Genomic DNA, 20,555 nt, shown 5'->3' with positions numbered 1-20,555 from the left:
CCCCTATACCTCTGCTCCAGCCCCCTTAGGGCTCCTTTTCAAAGCACGTGTTTGGGAAACAAGACAATGTGGCTCAAATAAATGCTTTGGATTTATACTGGAATGGGTGGTGGGAGCAGGGTAACAGAGTGCTTGCTGCAGCCCGCCTGTTGCCTGGGAGTGGCTCCAGTGGGGTTGCACCCTCACTTTGTTCACCCCCTGCCTTGCAGTGGCCCCCTGTGTGCCCCATGCTATGCTCCCCATTTCACTGGTGCCTCCTACGCTGTACCCCTTATGCTGTGCACACCTTCATGGCACAAACCTCTTGCCCTGCACCCCCAGGCTATGCCTCCTCTGTCATGCACTGCCCACCCCATGCTGGGTTGTGCAACATCGAGGGGAGCTACAGCTGCACCCAGACAGGAAACCACAGGACGAGGGAAGAGGGTGCTCAAGCACCCATGGGACAATGTTCCACTTCCCTTCTGCTGGCCTCCTGCTATAAAAAGCCTGGCCGGATGCAGATGTGCTGTTGGGGGAGCCCCAGTACCTCTGGCCCCCAAAACTGTGGTGACTCCTGCCAGCACAAGGCGCATCCCAAGCCTGCCACCGGACCACTGCTTCTTCTCAGCCTGCAGGTTTATTTTACTAGATCATTACAGGTCCCAGTCTCACTGTGTGCTCCCACCTCGGGCATGTGGGCAGCCCTGTGACAAGTAGGTTCTGTTACAGGGTGGTCGGGATTTGTCCCAGCAAAAGGGGGACAGCCCTGCTTGAGTCCAGGAGTGGCATCCATTCAGGACTGGAGAAATGACAAATGCCCATCGCTGTGGCCGCACTGTGTCTCATGCCACAGGGGTAGAGGTCGCAGACCACTCGGGGGCGGTGTCAGCAGACGTTAATGCGGCTTGCAGTGGACGGGGTGCAGCAGGGCCATGTGCTCAGCCCCCTTGAAGGGCAGCTTCTCAGTGGAGTAGTAGTGCACAACTTCAGGTATGCTGGCGAAGACGCCGCTGGCCTGGCTGAGCGTGTACTTGTTGTCCTTGGTCTGGGCCACGATGATGTGAACGCAGCCCTGGCTGGTCCTGGGCGGCCAGCAGGCATCAGTGTTGCCGCCAGCCCCCCCCGGCGCCCGCCTGCCCCGCGGCCGTATCCACCCCTGTTTGTTCCCGTCCCGCTCTGATTGTTTCGGCTCTAGGGGCTGCACTTCCTCAGGAAGGAAACGCCACTGGCGCACCCGACAATGTGCCGGGGAGGGGGACACGCCGTATCCCCCCTCCGCCCCAGCTCCACACCAGGATGCCTGGGTGACCCCCCCCCCCCGTGGATCAGGGGGTGCTGTCCCTCGGGATCTGGGTGCTTCCTTCCCGTCAGGGCTTTGATGTGAACAGCCACGGGGAACTCCTGCCGCAGCATCGCCCCAGGGTGGGGATTCGCCCCATCTCCCCCAGGGTGGGAACCTCCGGGCCCGAGACCCCCCCGTTCTGTGGCCACCCCGACACTCACTTGAGCGCGATGGAGTACTTGCCGCTGCCACTCTCGCTGGTGCGCACTAGGTAGCCGGCCTCCCGGCACGTCTGCAGCCGGCTCTCCGCCTCGGCCCGCGTGATGGCCCCGTGGTACCAGCTGTGGGGGGACACAGGGAGGGGACGCTGAGCCGTGGCAAAACATTAGGCACTCCGTCCCTCCACGCCCCGTTTCCCACACGTGGATCGGCCTCGCCACTCACGGCTGTTTCTCCAGTGCCAGGGCAGGGTCCACCCGCTCCCCCTCGCTGTGCTCGGTGCCTGCCGGCTTCAGCATCTTGGGGGTCCAGCTCTTCTGGCGTAGATGCTGCCGCAGCGTCTCCTCCTTAGGACGCTCCGAGCCCTCAAACTGGACTGGGAGGGACAAGATGTGAGCCCCCAAAACCCCACCTCCACTTTCAATCCCCATCCCTAGCTCCATCCCTGTGCCCAGCCCCAGCTCCTTCCTCATCGCCAGTCCTAACCCCTTCTCCAACCACGTGCCTGTCCCCATCTGGTCCAACACCCCATCATGAAAAGGGACACCTTCAGTTACATCAGGCTGTTCAGTGCCCCATCCAACTTGACCAGGCAGGCATCACCTCTCTGGGCAACCTGTGCCAGTACCTTGCCATCCTCAGCCCAAGGAAATTCTTGTATCTAAAGTGCCCCTTACAGTCAAAACCCACTGCATCTTGTCCTCTTGTGACAAGCCCTGCTAGAAAGTCTGCCCCCATCCCTTTCCCTGTTGCCATCCCCATTCCCATTCCATGTCTGTCCCTTCCCCCCTCCCCCATCCTCATTCCCATCCTGTCCCTGTCCCCTACCTGACAGTGCTTTGACAATCTGCTCCTTCTTCCACTCCCAAGGCTGCTCATATTCCCCCGCCGGGCGCTCGTCATTCTCAGGCAGGCGCCCATCACCAGCCCTCACCCTGCGCTCTGGGGTTCCCCCAGCCACGCCCTCCCCAGGCTCATAAGGGGTGTCATAGAGCTGTGGCCCCTTCCCTGCCACCTCCTTGCCCCCTGGCCGTTTGGCAAGTTCCAATTTGGCACCCCCCTCCCCAGGTTCTCCAGGACCGTCGAGCAGCAGGATGGCTTTGACCAGGGGGTCCTTGGAGCCACGACGACGAATTTCTGTGGGAAAGAGCGATGGTGGGTCAGGGATGGGTCTGTGTGTCCCCTGAGATCCCCCACTCCCACTACCAGCCCTCAGTGAGAGATGTGTGCTGGGGACCCTATGCCGGCAACGCCCCATTGGGAACCAGCTTGGGAGGAGCTGGAGCAGGAAGGGGCCCATCCTCACGGCGCCTGGTTTGCTGTCCAGCCCTGAGGCTGCTGGCGCCACAGGCACAGACCCACAGGCACAGGGAGTGGGGCCAGCTGGGCTCTATGGCAGCAGGATGCTACACCCCTAGCTGGAGCTCAGCTGTATGGGAGGCACCCCAGGGGCTCACCCCTCCCAACCCCCTCTTTCTCCCCACGGCGCCAGTCTTTGCCTAACAGCCTGGGCTGCCCCGCACGGAAAAAAAAACATCAGCAGCAAATCTTTTATTTCCAGCTTCCGGCCCAGTCAGTTCCTGTTGTTGTGGCCAGCTGGACGGTCGCCACGCCAGCCGGGGTGCCGCTGGCTGGGGGGCACAGCCATTGGGAACTCTTGGGGGGTGGAACCCTGGGATGACTGGGGGGATTGAGGGCTTTGCACTGGCCACATGTGCCCATTGGATGTTGGCAGTAGGTCATGGCAACAGCTGAGGGGATGGCCAGCACGGGTCAGTGTCCGGCCTTGCTCCCACTCCTTATCTGGCCCTGCGCAGCCGCAGGAAGCAGCAAGCAGCTTTCCTGTTCCTGGAGCCTCCTGCACTGGGTGGCTCCAAGGACGGTCACAGACTCCTGGTTAGGGAGTGCCAGGAGTGCCAGCTGTGTTGCTGTGGCACTGTGGCATGGCTCAAAACGGCACATACCTGTGATCATCTGCTGGGCATCATAGGGCTCCATGTACCCATCATTCTCCCCTAGGCGCTCAGCATCCCGCTGCCCCTTGGTCCGTTTGGCATCATAAGGGTCTGCGTAATCCTCCAGGATGATGACCTGAGCAGAGAATAGGCATTGCTGGTTTCAGAGGGCTGCAGGAGTCCCAGCAGGGGTGGCAGAGATGCCACCAGCACAGAGCCAGGCAGGGAACAGGCACACTGGAATCTCCAAGGAAGGACTGTGGCTTATCTGGGGTAAATGGAGCTATGCCACAACCCCAGAGAATGCACCCACTGGCACCTTTGGGTGGGGGCAGTCCAGACCATTCCTATATATCTCAGTGGTGGTTAGGAGCCTGGGGGGAGCTTTTTGGGTGACAGCAACCCCCCAGCTGTCTCCCAGTCCTCCCAGGGCTGTGCAGGGGTGAAAGACCAGCTTTCTAGAAAAGCTTTACAACAGCCTTTGTTTAACCAGCAGCTGAGCTCTGGGGTCAGACTGGCATGGGACATGCAGGCCATGATGTGGATGCCCAAAGACCCCCCCACCCCCACACGGGTGATGAAGGGCAGTTGGGATGAAGGCAGCTTTGAAGGAATTTAAAGGCAGTGGAGCTGGGCAGGATAAAAGGATGAAGTCAGCCAGGCTAATGAGTCGGAGACCAAATTAGTTAAAGCTGCCAGTGCTTCACGCTCCCCACATCTCCCCCTCTGCTCCCAGCTCCCAGTCCCTGCCTTACCGTCTCTGTCTTGGGGGCCTTCCCCTTGTCCTGCTCGGGGGCAGGCAGGCTGCCAGACAGGGGTCCAGGGTGCCCCTTCCCATTCTTCTCAGAAGCCTCCACCTTGATGAGGCGGTTGATGTAGGTTTTGGAGGGTCCCTCTGCTGTGCCTCCCTCCACCCTGGAATTCTTCCGTATCTTCCCAGTGGCAGCCTGGAGTAGACACTGCAGGTTGTCCCGTGACAGCCGGCTGCCCCCTTCCTTGCCACCCCCAGCCGCCCGATAGCCCCCCAGCTCAGCGGTTGAGTTCTTGCGGCTCTTGCCAAGGCTCCCGCTTCCCGGCCGAGCCCTCTCTGAAACCGTCTTCAGGTTGGATGGGAACTCCTTGAACCACTTGGCCGCCATGGAGCCGGGGGGATGCAGGGTGCCGCAGCCCCCCCGGGGGTCCTCGACACCCCACGGCTGCCCCGCCGGCTCAGGGCCGACTCAGCCGGGGGGCCCTGGGCAGCCCGGCTGCCCCCAGCCCTGGAAACGGGATCCGCTGTGGACTGGGGCCAGCCCGGGAGCGGGGATGCGGGCCGGGGGACCGGGTCCTTCGTGGCGGGCTCCAGGCGTCCTTCGCCCCGGCGGGGACAGCTGGTGGGTCCCCAGGGGTGCCGGCTCCTGGGCCCTCGGAGGTCCCTTGCTCCGGGAAAGGGTTTCGGAGGGGGCCGGGGTATCTGCTCCAGCAATGGGTTGAGTCGGGGGGTGTCTCGCCGTGTCTCGGAGGATTCTGGCCGGGGCAGTCCCGGGGAGGTTCCAGGGATCCGCTGCCCCTGGGGACGGGGCACAGGGGGGTCTCTCCGAGCTCCGGAGGGTCCGGCCGGGGACGGGCAGCCGGGGGTTCCCGTCGCGGCTCCTCGGCTGGTCCCGTCTTCGGCGGCAGAAGGGCTTCGGCGAGGGGTCAGGCTGGCCCGGGGGGCCCCATGCAGCGGCGACGGGATGGGCCGGGGCCGGGCCGGGCCGGGGCCGGAGGGGCCGAAGAGGGTGGCAGGGCCGGCGCTCCCCGCCCAGATCCGGAGGGGGCGGCCCCGGGGAACGGCCCGGCACCAGCGGGACAGGCAGCCGCGGGCTCGGGGAGCCGTGGGAAGGCATGGAAGCTTCGGTGGGGGTCCCGCCCCGGTGCGGCCAAGAGACCTCGTTACCCTGCCTGGCTGATGGGATGAGCAGATGGACACATGGATCCCGCAGATAGACTGTACGGGCGGACCCCCGGGCAAAGACGGCGCAGATCTACGTGCGTGGGCCCCCTCCACAAACCCTGGGTCCATAGAGTCCTGGGCATGGACTCTATGCTCCCTGTGTATGGAGACTGTGCACAACCCCGCTAGCCCCCTGTGCACAGCCAGATGTACAAGGACCTCGTGCACAGCACCCCGTGCACAGCCTGACAGGGCGCAGAGTGCAGCCTGTGCACTCCCTGCCGCCACGGCCGTGGTTCACACCACACCAGCCAAGTTCTACCTCTGGCCGTGCTGTTACCTTGCCAGAAAAGCACGGCACGGCAGAGCTCACTGGTTTGTCTTTCTGTTGGGCTGCAGTGCCGGGGGGCCCTTACAGCAGCAGTTCCTCCCCCTTTGCAACTCTACGGGAAGAGGAGAGAGTTTTGTGGCAAAATTGCTCCCATAGCCCCCAGAATGGGAGTTTGTGGCAGACTAATGGGCTCCTCTTCTATTTGGTAAATATCCCTGAGCTCCTTCGTTAGCCGGTCAGTGGCCTACACAGACCCAAACACTGCACCCTGCAAGAACAGGGAGGGGGGAAAGTTGTATTGTTATGGTGCACCCAAGTCTTCTGTACGGGGGGGAGGGTGGGGGCGCTGGCATCGTCATGGGAAGTGATGGTAATTACCTTGCTACCTTGCTGGTGCTGCTGGGCAGGATGTGCCTTGCAGTGTTGTGAGGCCACTGGCAGGCTGATGCCAGTGGAATCTTGTCTGGCTTCAGCTTTGCCTTTTTGAGGCCTAGGATACTTTCCTACCACTAAACTCGGGTGCTGGTTCCTTTTCTTTCCTTCAGAAGATTTCAGCCCCCCTCCATTTTTATGGGGCCTCAATAGGGCAGACATGCAGGCATCTCTGTCTCGGTTGCTTTGCGCTGCTGTGCTGTTCCCTCCAATGTGCCACATGTCCCCTTCAGGAAATCATCTCCCATCCTTTTTCTTTGCCAGCTCCCACAGGGGAAGGCTTTGGGAGTGCCTCCAGCAGTGGTGACAGATGGCACTGCACACCTCCTTGAAGACAAGCTTCCCTGAGCCAGCCTGGTGGCAATGAAGGCCAAGCTTGGCTCAGAGTGGGACGGGTCCTCACTGGGCCGGTGTGAACAGACACCACTGGCGAATGGCCTGCTAGACACCTGCTCCTGCTGCACTTTCAGCCTCGGCACTTGTCAGGTCAGCATCATGGTGACAGGGTGTCCTGCAGGGCCCTCTTCAGTTCTGCCCATCCCGCCATGACTTGGAGTGTGTGCCATGAGGTCTCCCAACCAACTTGGCATACACAATCCCAACCCAACCCCATCGCTGGGGTGAGCAAAGCAGTCCTTACTTCACCAAAGAGAAAGCCCCACAAATGTTTTAAATCCTTTTAAATCCTCATTAAGCTAACTTAACCCACTACCTAGCACATGCTTGAGCTAAAGGTAGGGGCTGAGTGCAGCTACTGCTCCCCCAGCCTCAGCTACCCTGAGACATGCTGGTCTGGGCCAGAGGACACAGGGCAGAGTGCTCAGCTTCACAAATCCTCGTCCTTCAGCAAAGCACTTAAAAACAGTCCCCAAACTGAGGCCAGAGCCACTCCTGCAGCCGTTAGTAATCCCTCTCCTAACAGCATCTTTTTATTCCAAGGGACGCAGCTGCTGAAGTAGATAATGGAGTTCTGAGGCTCTTTGATTTTTCTAATGACTTTTATTCAAACACAGTGAATTAATATGCATGGTTCAATCTTTGACACGAGTGTGTCAGTTCTGTCCTCCAGACGAGGACATGGCCAAAGTTAGAGGAGCTCCAACAGCCATATCTCCTTCCAGCAGTCTCGAAACAGGGCTGTGGGGATTCAAGACAATAGGCCACAACTGCAGCAACTCCATCCATAGAGGGCTGGAGTACAAAGGCTAGCAAGAAAAATAGCTTAAGGAAAGTAAAATAAAACCCCATAGAACAGGGTGTTCACTGCTGGTGAACAGGTCCTGGTCAGGGATGGGAGCAGTGGTAGGACAGAGCAGTGCCCACGCTCCGCTCCCTGCAGCAGCTTGCAGCCACAGCCCAACAGGGATGGGGACAACTGCCTCAGCCTCCATATGTGGCTAGTGAAGAGAAACAGGACAAAGCTCAGGCCTCAGCTCATCTTACTGCTTGGCAAGAGGACAGGGAGAAGTGTGGGGTGGGAGCTGGCAGCCCTGTGATACACCCACAAACTCTTGCTCCACTGCAGAGGAGAGGACAGCCTCACAGATTGCTGTGCTTCAAGGTGTAAGTCTGAAGTTTATAGAGAAAAGATGGGTTAGCTCAGGGAAAATGGGGCAGAAACTGCTCCCTTAATGCCAAAAAAGGGCTTTACTTCTTCCAAGGCAGTGCCAAGTCTTCCTGCAGGGCTCGGGCCCACCGACAGCTCCATTGACTGCCCCACCCTGGGACCAGGGCTGCAGCAGGGTTTGTAGGGCACAACCCACCCAGCAGGGGCTTGGGAAAAATTAGTTAGACCAACATTCTCAAATTAACAAACTGTAATTTTTCTCCAAAGATACATTTTCCATACACATCCATCATACACCGTAACAAAAAAAGCAGTGTACATGAAATAAGAAAATAAATTAAATCCATAGCATAGGTAAGGAGTATGCTCTAGACTGGAGTAGAGTCAGAAGTTTCCAGCAATACAAGAGGCTCAAGAGTTTTAACAAGAATGCCTGCTAGCATGGGCCCAGCAAGTGTTCTGGGTCAGTCCAACTCCTTAAACAGTTATTTAGAGTTTTGAACAGCCAGTATTGTCCTGCAACAGGCATAGCTATTACATCCTGGGAGAAAGCCAAGAGGCATCACTAAGATCCAAGTAGAGCATCCAGAAGATATTCAGATTGGTCCTGCAGGATCCACACTAGCCATCCTCCTTGGGTGGTGTATACCAGCCTGAAATGAGGAGAGATCTGTGAGGGAGGAAACTGCATTGGAAATGAGAATCTGCACCTGGAAAACCTGCTGAAAGCAGCTAAGTCCCACTTCCAAAGGGCCACATATCCCCAGCTACTGGGAGGCTTTCCCTTTGGCTTACTTCCCAACACTACGTAGGCAATCATGGAATCATTTAGGTTGGAAAAGACATCTCAGATCATCAAGTCCAAGCAGTCAGTGAGGTGCTGCCTCTTGTTACAGCCACTGGAGTCCAGCACTGGGCAGCAGAGAGGGCAGCAGCACTCTGCAGCCACATTGCGTTACAGCAGCTGCCACTGCTGCTGTCACCTCCACACTTAAGACAGGATAAAACTCAAGTGGCTTGTCTAGGGAGCCCTAACAAGCAAGGGAAAATGCAGGCCCTTCCCCTCAGCCCTTACCATTTTTCTCATGGATCTGAACCAGGGATTTGTAGGACTGCTGTGCTCTTGTCAGGCTGTACTGGTTCTGCAAGGGAAGGCAAGGAGACCATCAGTCCAGCAGGAACCTTGGGGAAGCCATCCCACACACCTTCCCTGGGCAGCCAGAGCTGGCTGTGCCCCCATCTGCCACACCCCAATCTCCTACACTGTCCAGGCCCTACCTTGTTGGCTCCAAATTGTACTCGTGCTTTTCCTTTAACCAGCGTTGCACTGATCTGCATGATCACCGACTCAATGGAGTAGGCACTACTCCAGCCCTGAGGGATGAAACGCATGGTGAGGCCAGACCCCCTCCAGAGACTATGCTCCCAGTGCAACCAAAGGGCCTTCCTTGCTCAGCTCTGGCAGGCAGTGGTGCAGCAGGAGCTGTCAGGAATATGGAGTGTGGTAGGCAGAACAGCTGCCCCAGTTCCTGCAGGGACCAGCACCCACCTGTTTCGTAAGCAGCTCCATGCAGATGGCACCACCCCCCAAAACATACCTGGGAAGGAATCAGACAAAGTTACCGCACAGATAGATGTGACCGTACCCACCCACTGCTCCAGAGGTGAAACATCTTATCTGATTAGACTTCTCATGGAAAACATATGCTAAAAACTTCACCACTGCTGTCTGCTTCCCAATGGCAAATCCATGTCAAGGAAGTCACAGGATTGCACAGCACTGGATAAACCCACTGAAAACTGCTGCAGAAAGCAGCACTGCAGAGCAAAGAGACACAGATAGCTACTCACCCCCCTGACAGCACCGGGGATACAACCCTTACAAATGGTGGATCAAAAGGAAAGTTATCCTGGAATGAGAGAAGGGAAGCAGAGCCACTGAGAAAGGCATTCTCTGATGCCTCGCCGAGTCAGGTGTCTCACGAGGAGGGGGAGCCTTACTTTAAAAGAAAAGTTGAGGAGGATGAAATCTGTTCCTTCTTTCTCTTTGAGGATTTGGAGATCATTGTGCAAAGCGCTGTCCTCGTCAACCCTGTGACAGGAAAACCCCCGAGGGTCAGTCAAGGCCGTGCATCTCAGGTCAGCCGTGCTCAATTGCCACCACACCCCAGAGCTGCCGTACCTGCACAGCTGGGCAGTCACACGGGCCCTCAGGCTCTCGCCGAGGGCAGCGACAGCACGGGCTGCCAGCATTCTGCTTCCGGTTTGCAGAGAAGACCATCACACCCCTTTTCCATGCTGCCAGCTTAAAAATAAAGGCTGCCTGGCCCAAGGAAAAGGCAGCACTGGTGTCTGGAGGGTGTGAAAGCTCAGGGTTTGCCTGCTGCACCTCTTTCCGGACTCTAGGAACAGCAGAGACTTGCAGAGTCCTCCGATTACCTCATCTTGTCTGGAGATATCATCTCCTTTTTGTCCTGGAGACAGCAAGCCAGCTGCCTGAGAGAGGCTAACTCAAGGTCTGCTTGGTGCTCCCCTGCCATGGTCTCCTCTGCTCACAGGGACTTTCTGGTCCCATCATCAAAACCCACCACAAATGCATGATCCCAAGCTGGGACACCTACTTCAGGAGTTTGACGTTCCAATCGTACAGGCTGTCATTCACTAGTTCAACTGCATAGTATCCTGCAAGGAGAACAGAGGGGGGTCACTGAGGGCAGGGCTGAGCCATTGCCCAGATTTCAAATCCCCTGGGCCCTCCAGCACAACTTCACTGGCACTGTCCCTCCATGAAAAGCAGCACCTATCTAGGACAGTCCTGAGGGCAGCAGTTTCTTTCTCCAAGCTCCTGGACTCAGGAAAGGAGTAGGAACACCACCCTCCTCAAAGTCAGGTAACTCTCTGACCCACAACATGCTCCTCACTTCCACCCAGAAGTGGAAGGGAACAGAGATGGTAAGGTGGTTTTGTTCACTCTTGACAGAGCCACAGCCATCAAATGCCAGAGATCCTCCCCCTCAGCTGAGGAGCACAGCTCCAAGGCCCACTGGGTACCCCACAGAACAAGAAGGAATCCTCCTGTGTGGAGCTCCTGGCAGCACTCACCGCCCTTGAAACTTGGTGATCGGTAAATATCCCTGAGCTCCTTCATTAGCCGGTCAGTGGCCTGCACAGACCCAGACACTGCACCCTGCAAGAACAGGGAAGGGGAAAGCTGTATTGTTATGGTGCACCCAACCATGGCTATTGCTCTATGAGGTCAACACCTGAGCTACAACTCAGTCCAGCCTCTATACCAGACCATATCCTACCCGTCATCTCTCAGTCTGTCCCTTGCCCCTTGTCACCTCAGGCAGCACAGCTGCAGCAGAAACACCTCTGTGCCCTATCTACTGTCTTAGAATTTCAGCCCAGGGGTGCAAAAGCACAACCCACCTCCACAGCCTCAGGTAATTGTGGGGGTGCAGCTCCTGGGACAGAAAGGAGCCCCAGATCTTGCTGCAGGAGGACTGCCACAGGAGGCACCAATGCCCTGGGGGCACCCAATGCCCTCCCTGAGCTGCAGAGGCAGTTCACAGACTTCTCTGCTTCAGCCCCATCAGCCCCAGAGAACTGGTACTGCTGTACCTTTGGCTGGGGACAGCCCCTCTGATTTAGGGCTCGAGGGCTGGCAAGGGCCTCCATCACTCTTGCCCTTGAGTCCCTCTGCTTCCCCAGCCCACCTGCCCACTGGGTGACACGTACATTTAAGTAATCTTGCCTCTGGTTCTTTTTTATTTTCTCTAAAATGGCCAGGTTTTCTTTCCCAATGCCTTCATCCTCTGTCTTTCTCCCATCTGCTGGCTCTTCCTCTTTCATTTCATAGTGGTCCAAGTCCTCAGTGTCCTGGGAAGGGAAGAGGAAAGCTCAAAGAGAGGTGCTTTTGCTCCCCCCTGCTCTGAGTACTGAGCTGCCCTGACCCAGGAAGGATTCCTAGTGCAACTCTTTCACTCCAGGAAGCCCCAGCTCTTGATCTGAGGTACAAATAGAGTGGAAGACACAAAGTCTGGGCATTCAATTGGGCTCATGTGAACTCTTTCTTTGCTGGATTCTCCCCTGCCATGTCTCACACCTGTTTATATAACGAGCCATTAATCTCTCACTCCTCAGCAAGTCCCATGTCACTGAGTGACCCTGGATTTTGGCACACCCATGGCTGCAGCAGCTTGTGCCACACTGCTGGATGGCTGGAACAAAGCACAGCCCCTTGGTGCAGTGGTGCCAGGCCACCTAGGCCTCTTTGCTAGCCAGACCCCAACAGGGACACAGGTCACCAGCACCACAAGAAGAGACCCTTGCACCCAAACCCAGCTGCATGGGATGTTATTCCCTCAGCAAGAGTGGCTATTACACAGCATGCCTCCCTGTAGAACAGCTCAGCACACCCCAAGTGTAGACCCCAGAAGATCCTTTGCCCTTCACTGTTTCCCACAATAACACATGTCAATGCAAGACCCTGATGGGAAAAAACAGTTGTAGCCATTTGGGCCCATTACAGAAATCTCACCCCATGCACACTGGGTTCAGCTGCCTGGAAATGGCTGTGGGTATGCACAGCTCCAGCGCTGGAACTAAACCCTCTGAACAAGCATTTACTCTGGCCTCTCTGGGCTGGTTGTGGCTATTGAGCAGCAGTTTTGGAATAGCTTTGACATTTTTAGACTCGCACAGGAAAATAGATCCTCCCAGAAAATCCCTCGAGTAGATTAACCTGCATAATGAATCTCTGTGCCAGGGCACAATTCTGCTGCTCCACTCCTCCATACAGCTGAACAAATCCCACCGCTCAGGACAAAACCTTTGCTCTACACGTGTGTTCTTCCTCCACAACACATGACATTAGAAGAAAGCACAAGGGGAATGCTCAGCTCCTAGGGATTTATTTTCCATCCCACAGGAATGAAGGCCTTGCACATACTGATTTGCCATGAAGCAGCAGATTTACAGATTCACAAGGTTACTCTGGTACCAGTTTAACCCTCCCCCTTTTCCATCCCGTGGACCCTGGCAAAGCCCAGCCTTAATTTAGCAAGTAATTAACTTTGCTAAAACCCCCATAGCTGCTGGGGTGCTGCTGCTCAGCGACCTGCCCCCAGGCTCCACGGCACTGCTGACTCAGTGCCCGTGCTGCTCTCGTGTGTGAGGCATTGCTAAACGTCGCCATGGAGATTCAAGATTATTCCGCCCACTTCCACAGATCTCTAAACTGCAAACCAAACAAGCAGAGTCTGTGGGTTCTGCAGCAAGGTGCCCTCAGCCTGTAGTGAATTGTGGCTGCCTCCACAACTCCTGGCAATTAGCTCACTTGCACACTTCAACCACCCGACCTCATCCTCTCTGTGTGGGAGTCCCGTGCAACAGTGACTTCCCCAGCAGCAACAGCAACCCAGAAATCCATCTCTCTCATAGAAATTCCAGGCTTTAGAGAACAGCACATACTGTCCAAGCAGCTCTGCTCACAGCTCATCCACATGCCTTTGGAGGCCATGGTTACACTGCTCATCCTCTGTGCTATCCTGGGGTTTGTGAATATGTGGCACCCAGCTGTGCCTCAGAATCCTCAGCATCAAAATGCCTTTGATCTAAAACTTCCCTGTCTGGAGGCCACAAGCTTCTCCCAACCAAGACCCCTGTACCCTCACACATTTCAGCACCTTTCTCCCTGTGCTCAGCTCTCAGGCATAAATCCTCACACACTGTGGGGGCACTTACCTCTGGCATCTCTTCATCTTCCTCTTCAGAGGACACCTCTTCCTGGGTGCTCTGTGGAGAGAGAAGGATAAGGATGGAGACTGTGTGGTCAGCCTCCTGGGAAAATGCTCTCCTCCCTTCCCAGACGCTTCCAAGGCAAGGTCAAACAGGGATATATAAGCAAAACCAAATTAAAAGCAAAGAACCAAAAACCTTTACAGAAAACAGTACCAAGGCCCAATGGAGCAGGCTGGCATCACCTAGGACAGAAATCCAACCCCTCACCCACTGTGTTCCTCCTCTGGTAACCTCAAGAAGCCTCCAGAACAAACATCGGGGAACTTATTTTCTGAGATTTGGGAGCCTTTTCCTGAGCCACTCACCTGTTCTGCTGGCAGAGGCTGGTCTAGCATTTCAACATCTGGATGTTGGGGGAGGTTGTAGAGTTTGCACAGGTCAGAGATTATTCGCTTCAGGTGCTGCAAAAGCTGTCCAGAGAACAGAGGGTCAGGGAAGTGTGAGGACCATGCCAAGCTGAGCCTCTGCACTGCAGCCAGCAAGTAAAGGCCCCAGGGCTGCTCCTTCCTGCTCCAAGCAGCAGTAGACACGGGCGTAAAATCCCATCCCAGCATCAAACAATGTCAGAGAAGCTCATCCATCCCAAATCTCTGGAACATTTACAAGACCAGAGACAATCCCCACTTCACGCAGCTGTGGACATGCAAGCAGGGAGTTACTCCTACAAAGATGCCAGCCCTCCCGCCTCCCGGGCAGCGGAGCGTGTCTCACCAATGTATTTCCTTTCCTGACTTCCACCAGCCTCTCCAGGATAGCTGCCAGGTTGGGATCATCTGACTCCACAGACCATATTGGGGGAACAGCTGGGTAAGACTCCTAGAGAGAGGGAGAAGGTGGTGTTGGTGGGATAGAGGCCATTGCAGTGCAGAGAGCAGTGAGCCAGACAGGGTGGGGGCTGAAGCCCTGCGTCTTCTGCCAACAGATCCCTCCGGACTACAGAGATCAGGCCACAAGCGACTGATCTACCCTCCAGCATAAATCTGGGGCTGAGGGCAATACAAACTCCTACTCCAACCATGCTGGGCTGGCTCTGTGCTGTGTCCCCCTGGCCCAGGGTTGAACATGAAGGGAAGATAGTGGCATTTTGGCCACCCCTCTGGCCATGGGGCCACTGGGGGTGGGAGGCAATAGAGGCAGGACACTGAGGGTATCCCACATTACCCATAGGATGCTACCCTCACAGCTCTGCACCTGGAGTTGCAGGAGATGAAACTGGCAGCACCCACGCAGGGCAGAGGCCAAGCAGGCACCTTTAATCCAGGACAAAGCCTCTGGCAACACTCCCAACATGCCCCTCCAGAAAACCCTGGTGACTAGTCCCAGTCAGAATCTGTACCAGGGGCTATCCAAGCTCTGCTGGCCCTCCTTGCCTGGAGACACACATCAGCTGTAATTTGTGATCAAAGAGGGCATCAGCACACCAGCACCAAGCCATCCAGCACCAGGATCCCTAAAACCCCGGTGTGAGTGAACCAGAGCAGAGAGAAAGAGCTAATGCTGCTGCCGCAGGTGCCTCTTCTCCAGGCAGATCAGGGCCCCTGGGAAACCCTCCAAAACAAAACCGGGGGAAACAGGGAAAACGGAGGCAGTCTCGTACACAGGGCGGTCTGAGGGGCTCCATGACTGGGGACGAGCAACTGGACAGGATTAGCGGTTCCAAATAGCACAGGGAATGGCCAGTTCTCGTACACCGGGATGGTGGGAGTGCTGCCGGGCACTGACCCCTGTTTTTTCTCTACGTGAGCCGCTTCCCCGAGGAGCTCGCAGTGGCTTGTACGGCGCTCCCGCAGGCCCCATAGAGGACGGGGCCGGGAGCAACTAGCCCCCGCGCCCTGTAGCCGCCGCCAGGGACGTTGGGGCCCAGGCCCAGCTCGCTCTGAGCCTCAACGGCGGCAGCCCCGTACGCGCGAAGGAGGAGCCACTGCGGTGCCCTCGCAGAGCCTGGGAACGCCGCACCCCCTGGGCCTCACCGTGATGTTGCAGTGAATACGGACGGGTCCCGGCGGCGGCCCCCGGGAGGCGGAGGCGCCGGCGTGGGCCCCGGCCCCCGGGACGAACTCGCAGCTGATCTCGTCCGGGCAGGCGCTGCCGATGCGGAACCGCTCGTGACCGCGGTGAAAGATGGACTCGAGCAGCCGCAGCTCCCGCCTCAGGAGCCGCCCGGCGGGGGCCGCCGCCACCTCGGCCCCGCTCCGCCCGGGTCCCCCCGCCGCCGCCTGCGTCCTCGCCGCCTCCTCCGGCCCCGCCCGCTGCATCTTCCCATGGAGGGACCCGCTCCGCCGCCGCCGCCGCCGCCGCAGCCCCGGAGCCCGCCCAAGATGGCGGCGGGACGGCCCCGCTCCCGGAAGTGCCGTCACCGGAATGGGCGGAGCCGCCCCGCCGAAAGCTTCTCGCGACATACCGGAAGTGACGCTCGTTAAACCCGGGGAAGCAGGGCGGGGCCAGCGAGGGAGGCGGAGGGGAGGGGCGGAGGGGTCACGGGGTGGGGGGGGAGGGCACCGGGCACGGCTGGAGCCCGGCGGGGACGAGGCTCCCTAAGGCCCAGCAGTCCTGGCTCTGAAAGCCCTTTAACTTGTGTACGGCGGAGCCGAGGGGGCTCCGGTCCCGGGTTCCACCCGCGAACTCTGCCACCGCTCCACCCTACCGCTCTGGTCCCCGCCCGGGGCTCCGCCGCCCCTCTGGCACCGTGCAGGGACCTCGGTGGAGCGGCGAGCTGGGGGAGCTCAGATCCCTCCGCCGTGTCCCTGAGCCGCGACGGGGCGGAGGCGGGGGCGGCCCCGGGGTGGCTGACGGCGGCGGTGACGGCGACGGAGCCGGAGCACGGGGCGGCCCCGGCGCAGCTCCCGGCACCGCCTCCCGCCCGGGGCCGCCCCGCCTGGGCCGCCGCCGCCGGCTCCAGCACCTCGGACAGCGCCCGGCCAGAACCGCGGACAGCGCCGGGTACCGGCGGCGGCACCGAGCCGCCCCCATGGCGCTGCTCCGCGTCCTCTGCCTTCTCGCTGCCCTCAGACGTAAGTGTCGGGGGCTGTGGGGGATAGCACCGGCACAGGCGGGGAGGGGACCGGACCGGACCGGACCGGACCCGGGGACTGCGCCTGTTGCACGGGACAGATCCGGAGTGGAGCCGGTACCGGCCCCTCTGCGGTGCCAGCGCCGCTGGCGCTTCCGGCGCTCCTCGACCCCCCCGGGGCTATGCGGCCGCCGTGGGCTCCGGCTCCCCGAGGTGGTGCCAGGAGTGGGCAGGGATCGACAGGAACAGGGAAGGGGCTGTCATGAACGGGCAGGGAATCGCGGGGACTGGCAGGGGAGGGCAGAGAGGAACCCGCAGTCCTGTCCAGCTGCTCGTCCCCAGTCATGGAGCCCCTCAGACCGCCCATTCTCCTCCCGTCCCTCCCTGCTCCGTGCCCGGCTATGACACCCACACCCCATCACCGTGCACCCCATAATTCCTGCTCTTGGGCTGCTGGACACAGAGCCCCAGGCCGGCTACAGGCTCTACCCTGGGTGTCCTCAGACCCTCGTGGGGGGCCCTGCCTACTGCCGTGGGACTCAGGCTCTGCCATACCCCAGGGAGCCTGGGCACAGACACGGAGGAGCGACTGGTTGAGTATCTGCTGGACCCTGCACGCTATAACAAGCTGATCCGGCCGGCAACCAATGGCTCTGAGCTGGTGACTGTGCAGCTGATGGTGTCGCTGGCGCAGCTCATCAGCGTGGTGAGTTGGCCAGGACTCTATTCCCCAACCTACTGGGCAAGTAAGGGGGCCCCAATCCCTCCCTGCACCCTGAGTGATTGCCCCCTCTCTCTATGCAGCATGAGCGGGAGCAGATCATGACCACGAACGTCTGGCTGACCCAGGTGGGCACCCTGGACTCTGACATGGCCCTGAGACCCCTGTGTCCACCTCAAGACTCCCCAGCCTCTGCCTTGAGACCCATCCCTATCATAGGGACCCCACACACCCTGTGTGGGACCCTAATGTCTACTCTGTCCTGTCATAGCCCACCATAAAGCCTGTGTAGGATCCCTGTATCCCCCTGTCCTGACCCACCCCCTTGCCCCAGGCCCCCATCCTGTGGGTGGGCTGGCCTGATCCCACCTGTCCTCAGGAGTGGGAGGACTATCGCCTCACATGGAAACCTGAGGACTTTGACAACATGAAGAAGGTTCGCCTGCCCTCCAAGCACATCTGGCTGCCTGATGTGGTGCTCTACAACAAGTAGGTCATTTTTGGAGGGGGGGCTATGTATTCCCCAACCCCACCCAGGGCAGGGGGCCATATCGTTGTGCTGTTGTGGCTGACAACACCAGGACTGACAGCATCTCTCTTATCCCCAGCGCCGATGGGATGTATGAGGTCTCCTTTTACTCCAACGCTGTGATCTCCTATGATGGCAGCATCTTCTGGCTGCCACCTGCCATCTATAAGAGCGCATGCAAGATCGAGGTGAAGCACTTCCCCTTTGACCAACAAAACTGCACCATGAAGTTCCGTTCCTGGACCTATGACCGCACTGAGATTGACCTGGTGCTGAAGAGTGAGGTGGCCAGCCTGGATGACTTCACACCCAGTGGCGAGTGGGACATTGTGGCATTGCCAGGGCGGCGCAACGAGAACCCTGATGACTCCACCTATGTGGACATCACGTACGACTTCATCATTCGGCGTAAGCCACTCTTCTACACCATCAACCTCATCATCCCCTGCATCCTCATTACATCCCTGGCAATCCTTGTGTTTTACCTCCCGTCTGACTGTGGCGAGAAGATGACACTCTGCATCTCTGTCCTGCTTGCCCTCACTGTCTTTCTCCTGCTCATCTCCAAGATTGTGCCACCCACCTCACTGGATGTACCACTGGTGGGCAAGTATCTCATGTTCACCATGGTACTGGTGACCTTCTCCATTGTCACCAGTGTCTGTGTCCTCAATGTGCACCACCGCTCACCTACCACACACACCATGCCGCCCTGGGTCCGCACCCTCTTCCTCCACAAGCTCCCAGCACTGCTCTTCATGAAGCAGCCACGGCAGAACTGCGCGCGCCAGCGTCTGCGCCAGCGCCGGCACACCCAGGAACGTGCCGCCGCTCTCTTCGTCCAGGCTGGTGCCCGCACCTGCACCTGCTATGCCAACCCTGGTGCTGCCAAGGCTGAGGGGCTCAACGGCTATCGGGAGCGACAGGGGCAGGCACCAACCCCTGCAGCTGGCTGCAGCTGTGGGCTGGAGGAAGCGGTGGATGGTGTGCGCTTCATTGCTGACCACATGCGCAGTGAGGATGACGATCAGAGCGTAAGTTAGGGTGGGCAGTGTGCAGATGGGAGTGGGCAGTGCTCAGGGATGGCCAGACCTGTGGGGTGCAGAGTGTGTCCTGGCTCATGTCTGCACCACAGAAAGTGATGTACACAAGCGCTAGGGGGGTCCGTGCCTAGCCCCATGTCCAGTGAGGTCCTGCAGCTTCTGCTTGGGTAAAGGGTCCAGAACTGATCCCTGACTAACCGCCCCAGTCCCAGGCTGAAGCAGCTGCTCTGGAAACCCAGGAAGCTCCCAGGAGGCCTGGCCCTGCATAGCACTGTCAGGCTGGAGATTTTGCAGAGCAACCCCCCTCCCCCAGCTCTGCTCTCTGGGGAAATACTTCCTGGGCTCAGCGGTGTGGGTGACAGCAGGGGGAATGAGCCCTGTGAAGCCCACAGCAGGCTTGCAGGCAGCCCCAGGAGCTGCAGTGCTGAGGGAGCAGATTCAAGGTTCTGAGGATATGCCAAATTCCCAGTCAGGGCAGTATCAGGTGAAACCTAAGGCCCCAGCCTGACCCAGCATTTTTCCTGGCCCCATGCAGGTGAGCGAGGACTGGAAGTACGTGGCCATGGTTATCGACCGCCTCTTCTTGTGGATCTTTGTCTTCGTCTGTGTCTTTGGCACCATTGGCATGTTCCTGCAGCCCCTCTTCCAGAACTACACCACCAACTCCCTGCTGCAGCTTGGCCAGGGTACCCCCACCTCCAAATAGCATGGAGAATGGCTGGTCCAAGGGCCAGAGAGCTGGGTACTGGGCTCAGGCAGCCCCTGCAAACCAATAAATACTCACAACAGGACCAGGCTAGTTCCATCTGGTTTCATTTCATCCTACACTGTGCTCTGCAGGCCTGAGAGAGCAGGATACAGCCAGGGCTGGGGGAACTCTGGCTCCCTGTGACCAAGGTAAGAGGCTAGGAAGGCATCATCTCCGTAAAAATAAAATCCCAGTTGGCATGGGAGAGAGCATGGGAGCATGAAATCTGATCCATGGAGATGTGCCCAGCTCTATCCTCTGCTCCTGGGAGCACCAGTCACTCACTGCATCTCCTCTCAGGCCATGTGGGGCCAGAGCCTGGCTTCCAACCTGGTGCTGCCAACTGCTATGCCAGCTCTGGGGCTGCCAGAAGGTGACAGATCTGGAGCAGAGGCAAGGGAAGGAGGATAGAGCTGTTCAGCTCTGTCTCCGAGGCAAAAACATGGACCAAGCAGGAGGAGGTTATTTTTAGGTTCTACCTCCAGGCACGGCCAGGGCAGCAAATGCCAGGGGCTGCTCCAGCTCCATTGCCTTCTGTTTCACTCCAGGCTCAGTTTGCTGGAGTCAAGAGCAGGCATAAGATGAGTTAGTTGCACAAGGAAAAGGAAAACACAATCAACCCAGGCTGGGAGCTGCTGGCAACCAGACCACACCGTGGGTCACTGGGCTGACAGCCATGGCCAGCAGCATTTCCCACACTCCCTTGGCCAGTGGGAATTGGCCTCACTGGGGAAAATTGAAATGGAGTGTTTGCTATAAATACCACTAATCCCTGGAGCTGGGGGGAGTGGCGTTGGCAAGGCCTGGCACCACAGAAGGCCAGGGGCAGCCGCACACTAATTTAAATCCCAGCTGCTACTCTCGGAGTTCCTGCTTTCAGGGGTGTTTAGAACTTTGCTCTTACTAAAGCAGTCCCAGGTCAGGGGTTTGTCCCAGTTCATCCCCCTCACTATCTCATCTGCTGTTGGCCCAACCTAGAGTGCAGGATGGGGGGGGGAGTTCATGCTGCACCCTAG

The 20,555-nt window shown here is 58.3% G+C and overlaps 3 protein-coding genes across 10 annotated transcripts; 1 reads left to right on the top strand and 2 right to left on the bottom strand.

The window, feature by feature from the left end:
* Positions 1-334: 334 nt before the first annotated feature.
* SHE (Src homology 2 domain containing E) lies at positions 335-5,150 on the bottom strand. Its single transcript, XM_062511358.1, has 6 exons — positions 4,194-5,150; positions 3,448-3,574; positions 2,312-2,620; positions 1,709-1,859; positions 1,486-1,605; positions 335-1,064 (listed from the first exon to the last, which is right to left on the bottom strand). The coding sequence occupies exons 1-6, from the start codon at positions 4,575-4,577 to the stop codon at positions 878-880; spliced, it is 1,278 nt and encodes a 425-aa protein (XP_062367342.1). The 5' UTR covers positions 4,578-5,150; the 3' UTR covers positions 335-877.
* Positions 5,151-7,915: 2,765 nt separating this feature from the next.
* Positions 7,916-15,813, bottom strand: UBE2Q1 (ubiquitin conjugating enzyme E2 Q1). 7 transcript variants are annotated; one of them, XM_062511202.1, is made up of 13 exons: positions 15,459-15,809; positions 14,200-14,304; positions 13,794-13,898; positions 13,432-13,482; positions 11,425-11,565; positions 10,786-10,870; positions 10,305-10,365; positions 9,685-9,775; positions 9,535-9,593; positions 9,233-9,281; positions 8,962-9,057; positions 8,759-8,825; positions 7,916-8,336 (listed from the first exon to the last, which is right to left on the bottom strand). In XM_062511202.1, the coding sequence occupies exons 1-13, from the start codon at positions 15,741-15,743 to the stop codon at positions 8,305-8,307; spliced, it is 1,227 nt and encodes a 408-aa protein (XP_062367186.1). In that variant the 5' UTR covers positions 15,744-15,809; the 3' UTR covers positions 7,916-8,304. The 7 variants fall into 7 exon arrangements, with proteins under 7 accessions (XP_062367186.1, XP_062367190.1, XP_062367191.1 ...); XM_062511206.1 differs by lacking the exon at positions 15,459-15,809 and adding an exon at positions 14,680-15,435; XM_062511207.1 differs by lacking the exon at positions 15,459-15,809 and adding an exon at positions 15,211-15,435.
* A 618-nt stretch (positions 15,814-16,431) lies between these two features.
* Positions 16,432-19,582, top strand: CHRNB2 (cholinergic receptor nicotinic beta 2 subunit). Of its 2 annotated transcripts, none has more exons than XM_062511700.1 (6): positions 16,432-16,499; positions 17,059-17,204; positions 17,303-17,347; positions 17,599-17,708; positions 17,828-18,782; positions 19,327-19,582. In XM_062511700.1, exons 1-6 carry the CDS (start codon positions 16,457-16,459, stop codon positions 19,495-19,497), a joined length of 1,470 nt encoding a protein of 489 aa, XP_062367684.1. In that variant the 5' UTR covers positions 16,432-16,456; the 3' UTR covers positions 19,498-19,582. The 2 variants fall into 2 exon arrangements, with proteins under 2 accessions (XP_062367684.1, XP_062367685.1); XM_062511701.1 differs by lacking the exon at positions 16,432-16,499 and adding an exon at positions 16,655-16,812 and having other exon boundaries at positions 17,074-17,204.
* Positions 19,583-20,555: the final 973 nt, after the last annotated feature.

The sequence above is a fragment of the Cinclus cinclus genome, chromosome 31 (assembly GCF_963662255.1).
Source record: "Cinclus cinclus chromosome 31, bCinCin1.1, whole genome shotgun sequence".
Taxonomy (NCBI): domain Eukaryota; kingdom Metazoa; phylum Chordata; class Aves; order Passeriformes; family Cinclidae; genus Cinclus; species Cinclus cinclus.
Note: the sequence above shows the minus strand (reverse complement) of the source record. Positions and strands in the feature narration are given on the sequence as shown.

Bases quoted from the DNA above. Each gene is read 5' to 3' on its own strand.
- UBE2Q1 (XM_062511202.1), bottom strand. From the start codon at position 15,743: ATGCAGCGGGCGGGGCCGGAGGAGGCGGCGAGGACGCAGGCGGCGGCG. The intron at 9,058-9,232 runs GTGGGTGCTGGT...TTCATCCCTCAG, and splicing joins TGGAGCTGCTTACGAAACAG to GGCTGGAGTAGTGCCTACTC. The intron at 8,337-8,758 runs GTAAGGGCTGAG...TCCTCATTTCAG, and splicing joins TCAGATCCATGAGAAAAATG to GCTGGTATACACCACCCAAG.
- CHRNB2 (XM_062511700.1), top strand. From the start codon at position 16,457: ATGGCGCTGCTCCGCGTCCTCTGCCTTCTCGCTGCCCTCAGAC. The intron at 17,348-17,598 runs GTGGGCACCCTG...ACCTGTCCTCAG, and splicing joins CGAACGTCTGGCTGACCCAG to GAGTGGGAGGACTATCGCCT. The intron at 18,783-19,326 runs GTAAGTTAGGGT...GGCCCCATGCAG, and splicing joins GTGAGGATGACGATCAGAGC to GTGAGCGAGGACTGGAAGTA.
- SHE (XM_062511358.1), bottom strand. From the start codon at position 4,577: ATGGCGGCCAAGTGGTTCAAGGAGTTCCCATCCAACCTGAAGACGGTT. The intron at 3,575-4,193 runs GTAAGGCAGGGA...TTCTCTGCTCAG, and splicing joins AGGCCCCCAAGACAGAGACG to GTCATCATCCTGGAGGATTA. The intron at 1,065-1,485 runs GTGAGTGTCGGG...CTGGCCGCCCAG, and splicing joins AAGTACTCCATCGCGCTCAA to GACCAGCCAGGGCTGCGTTC.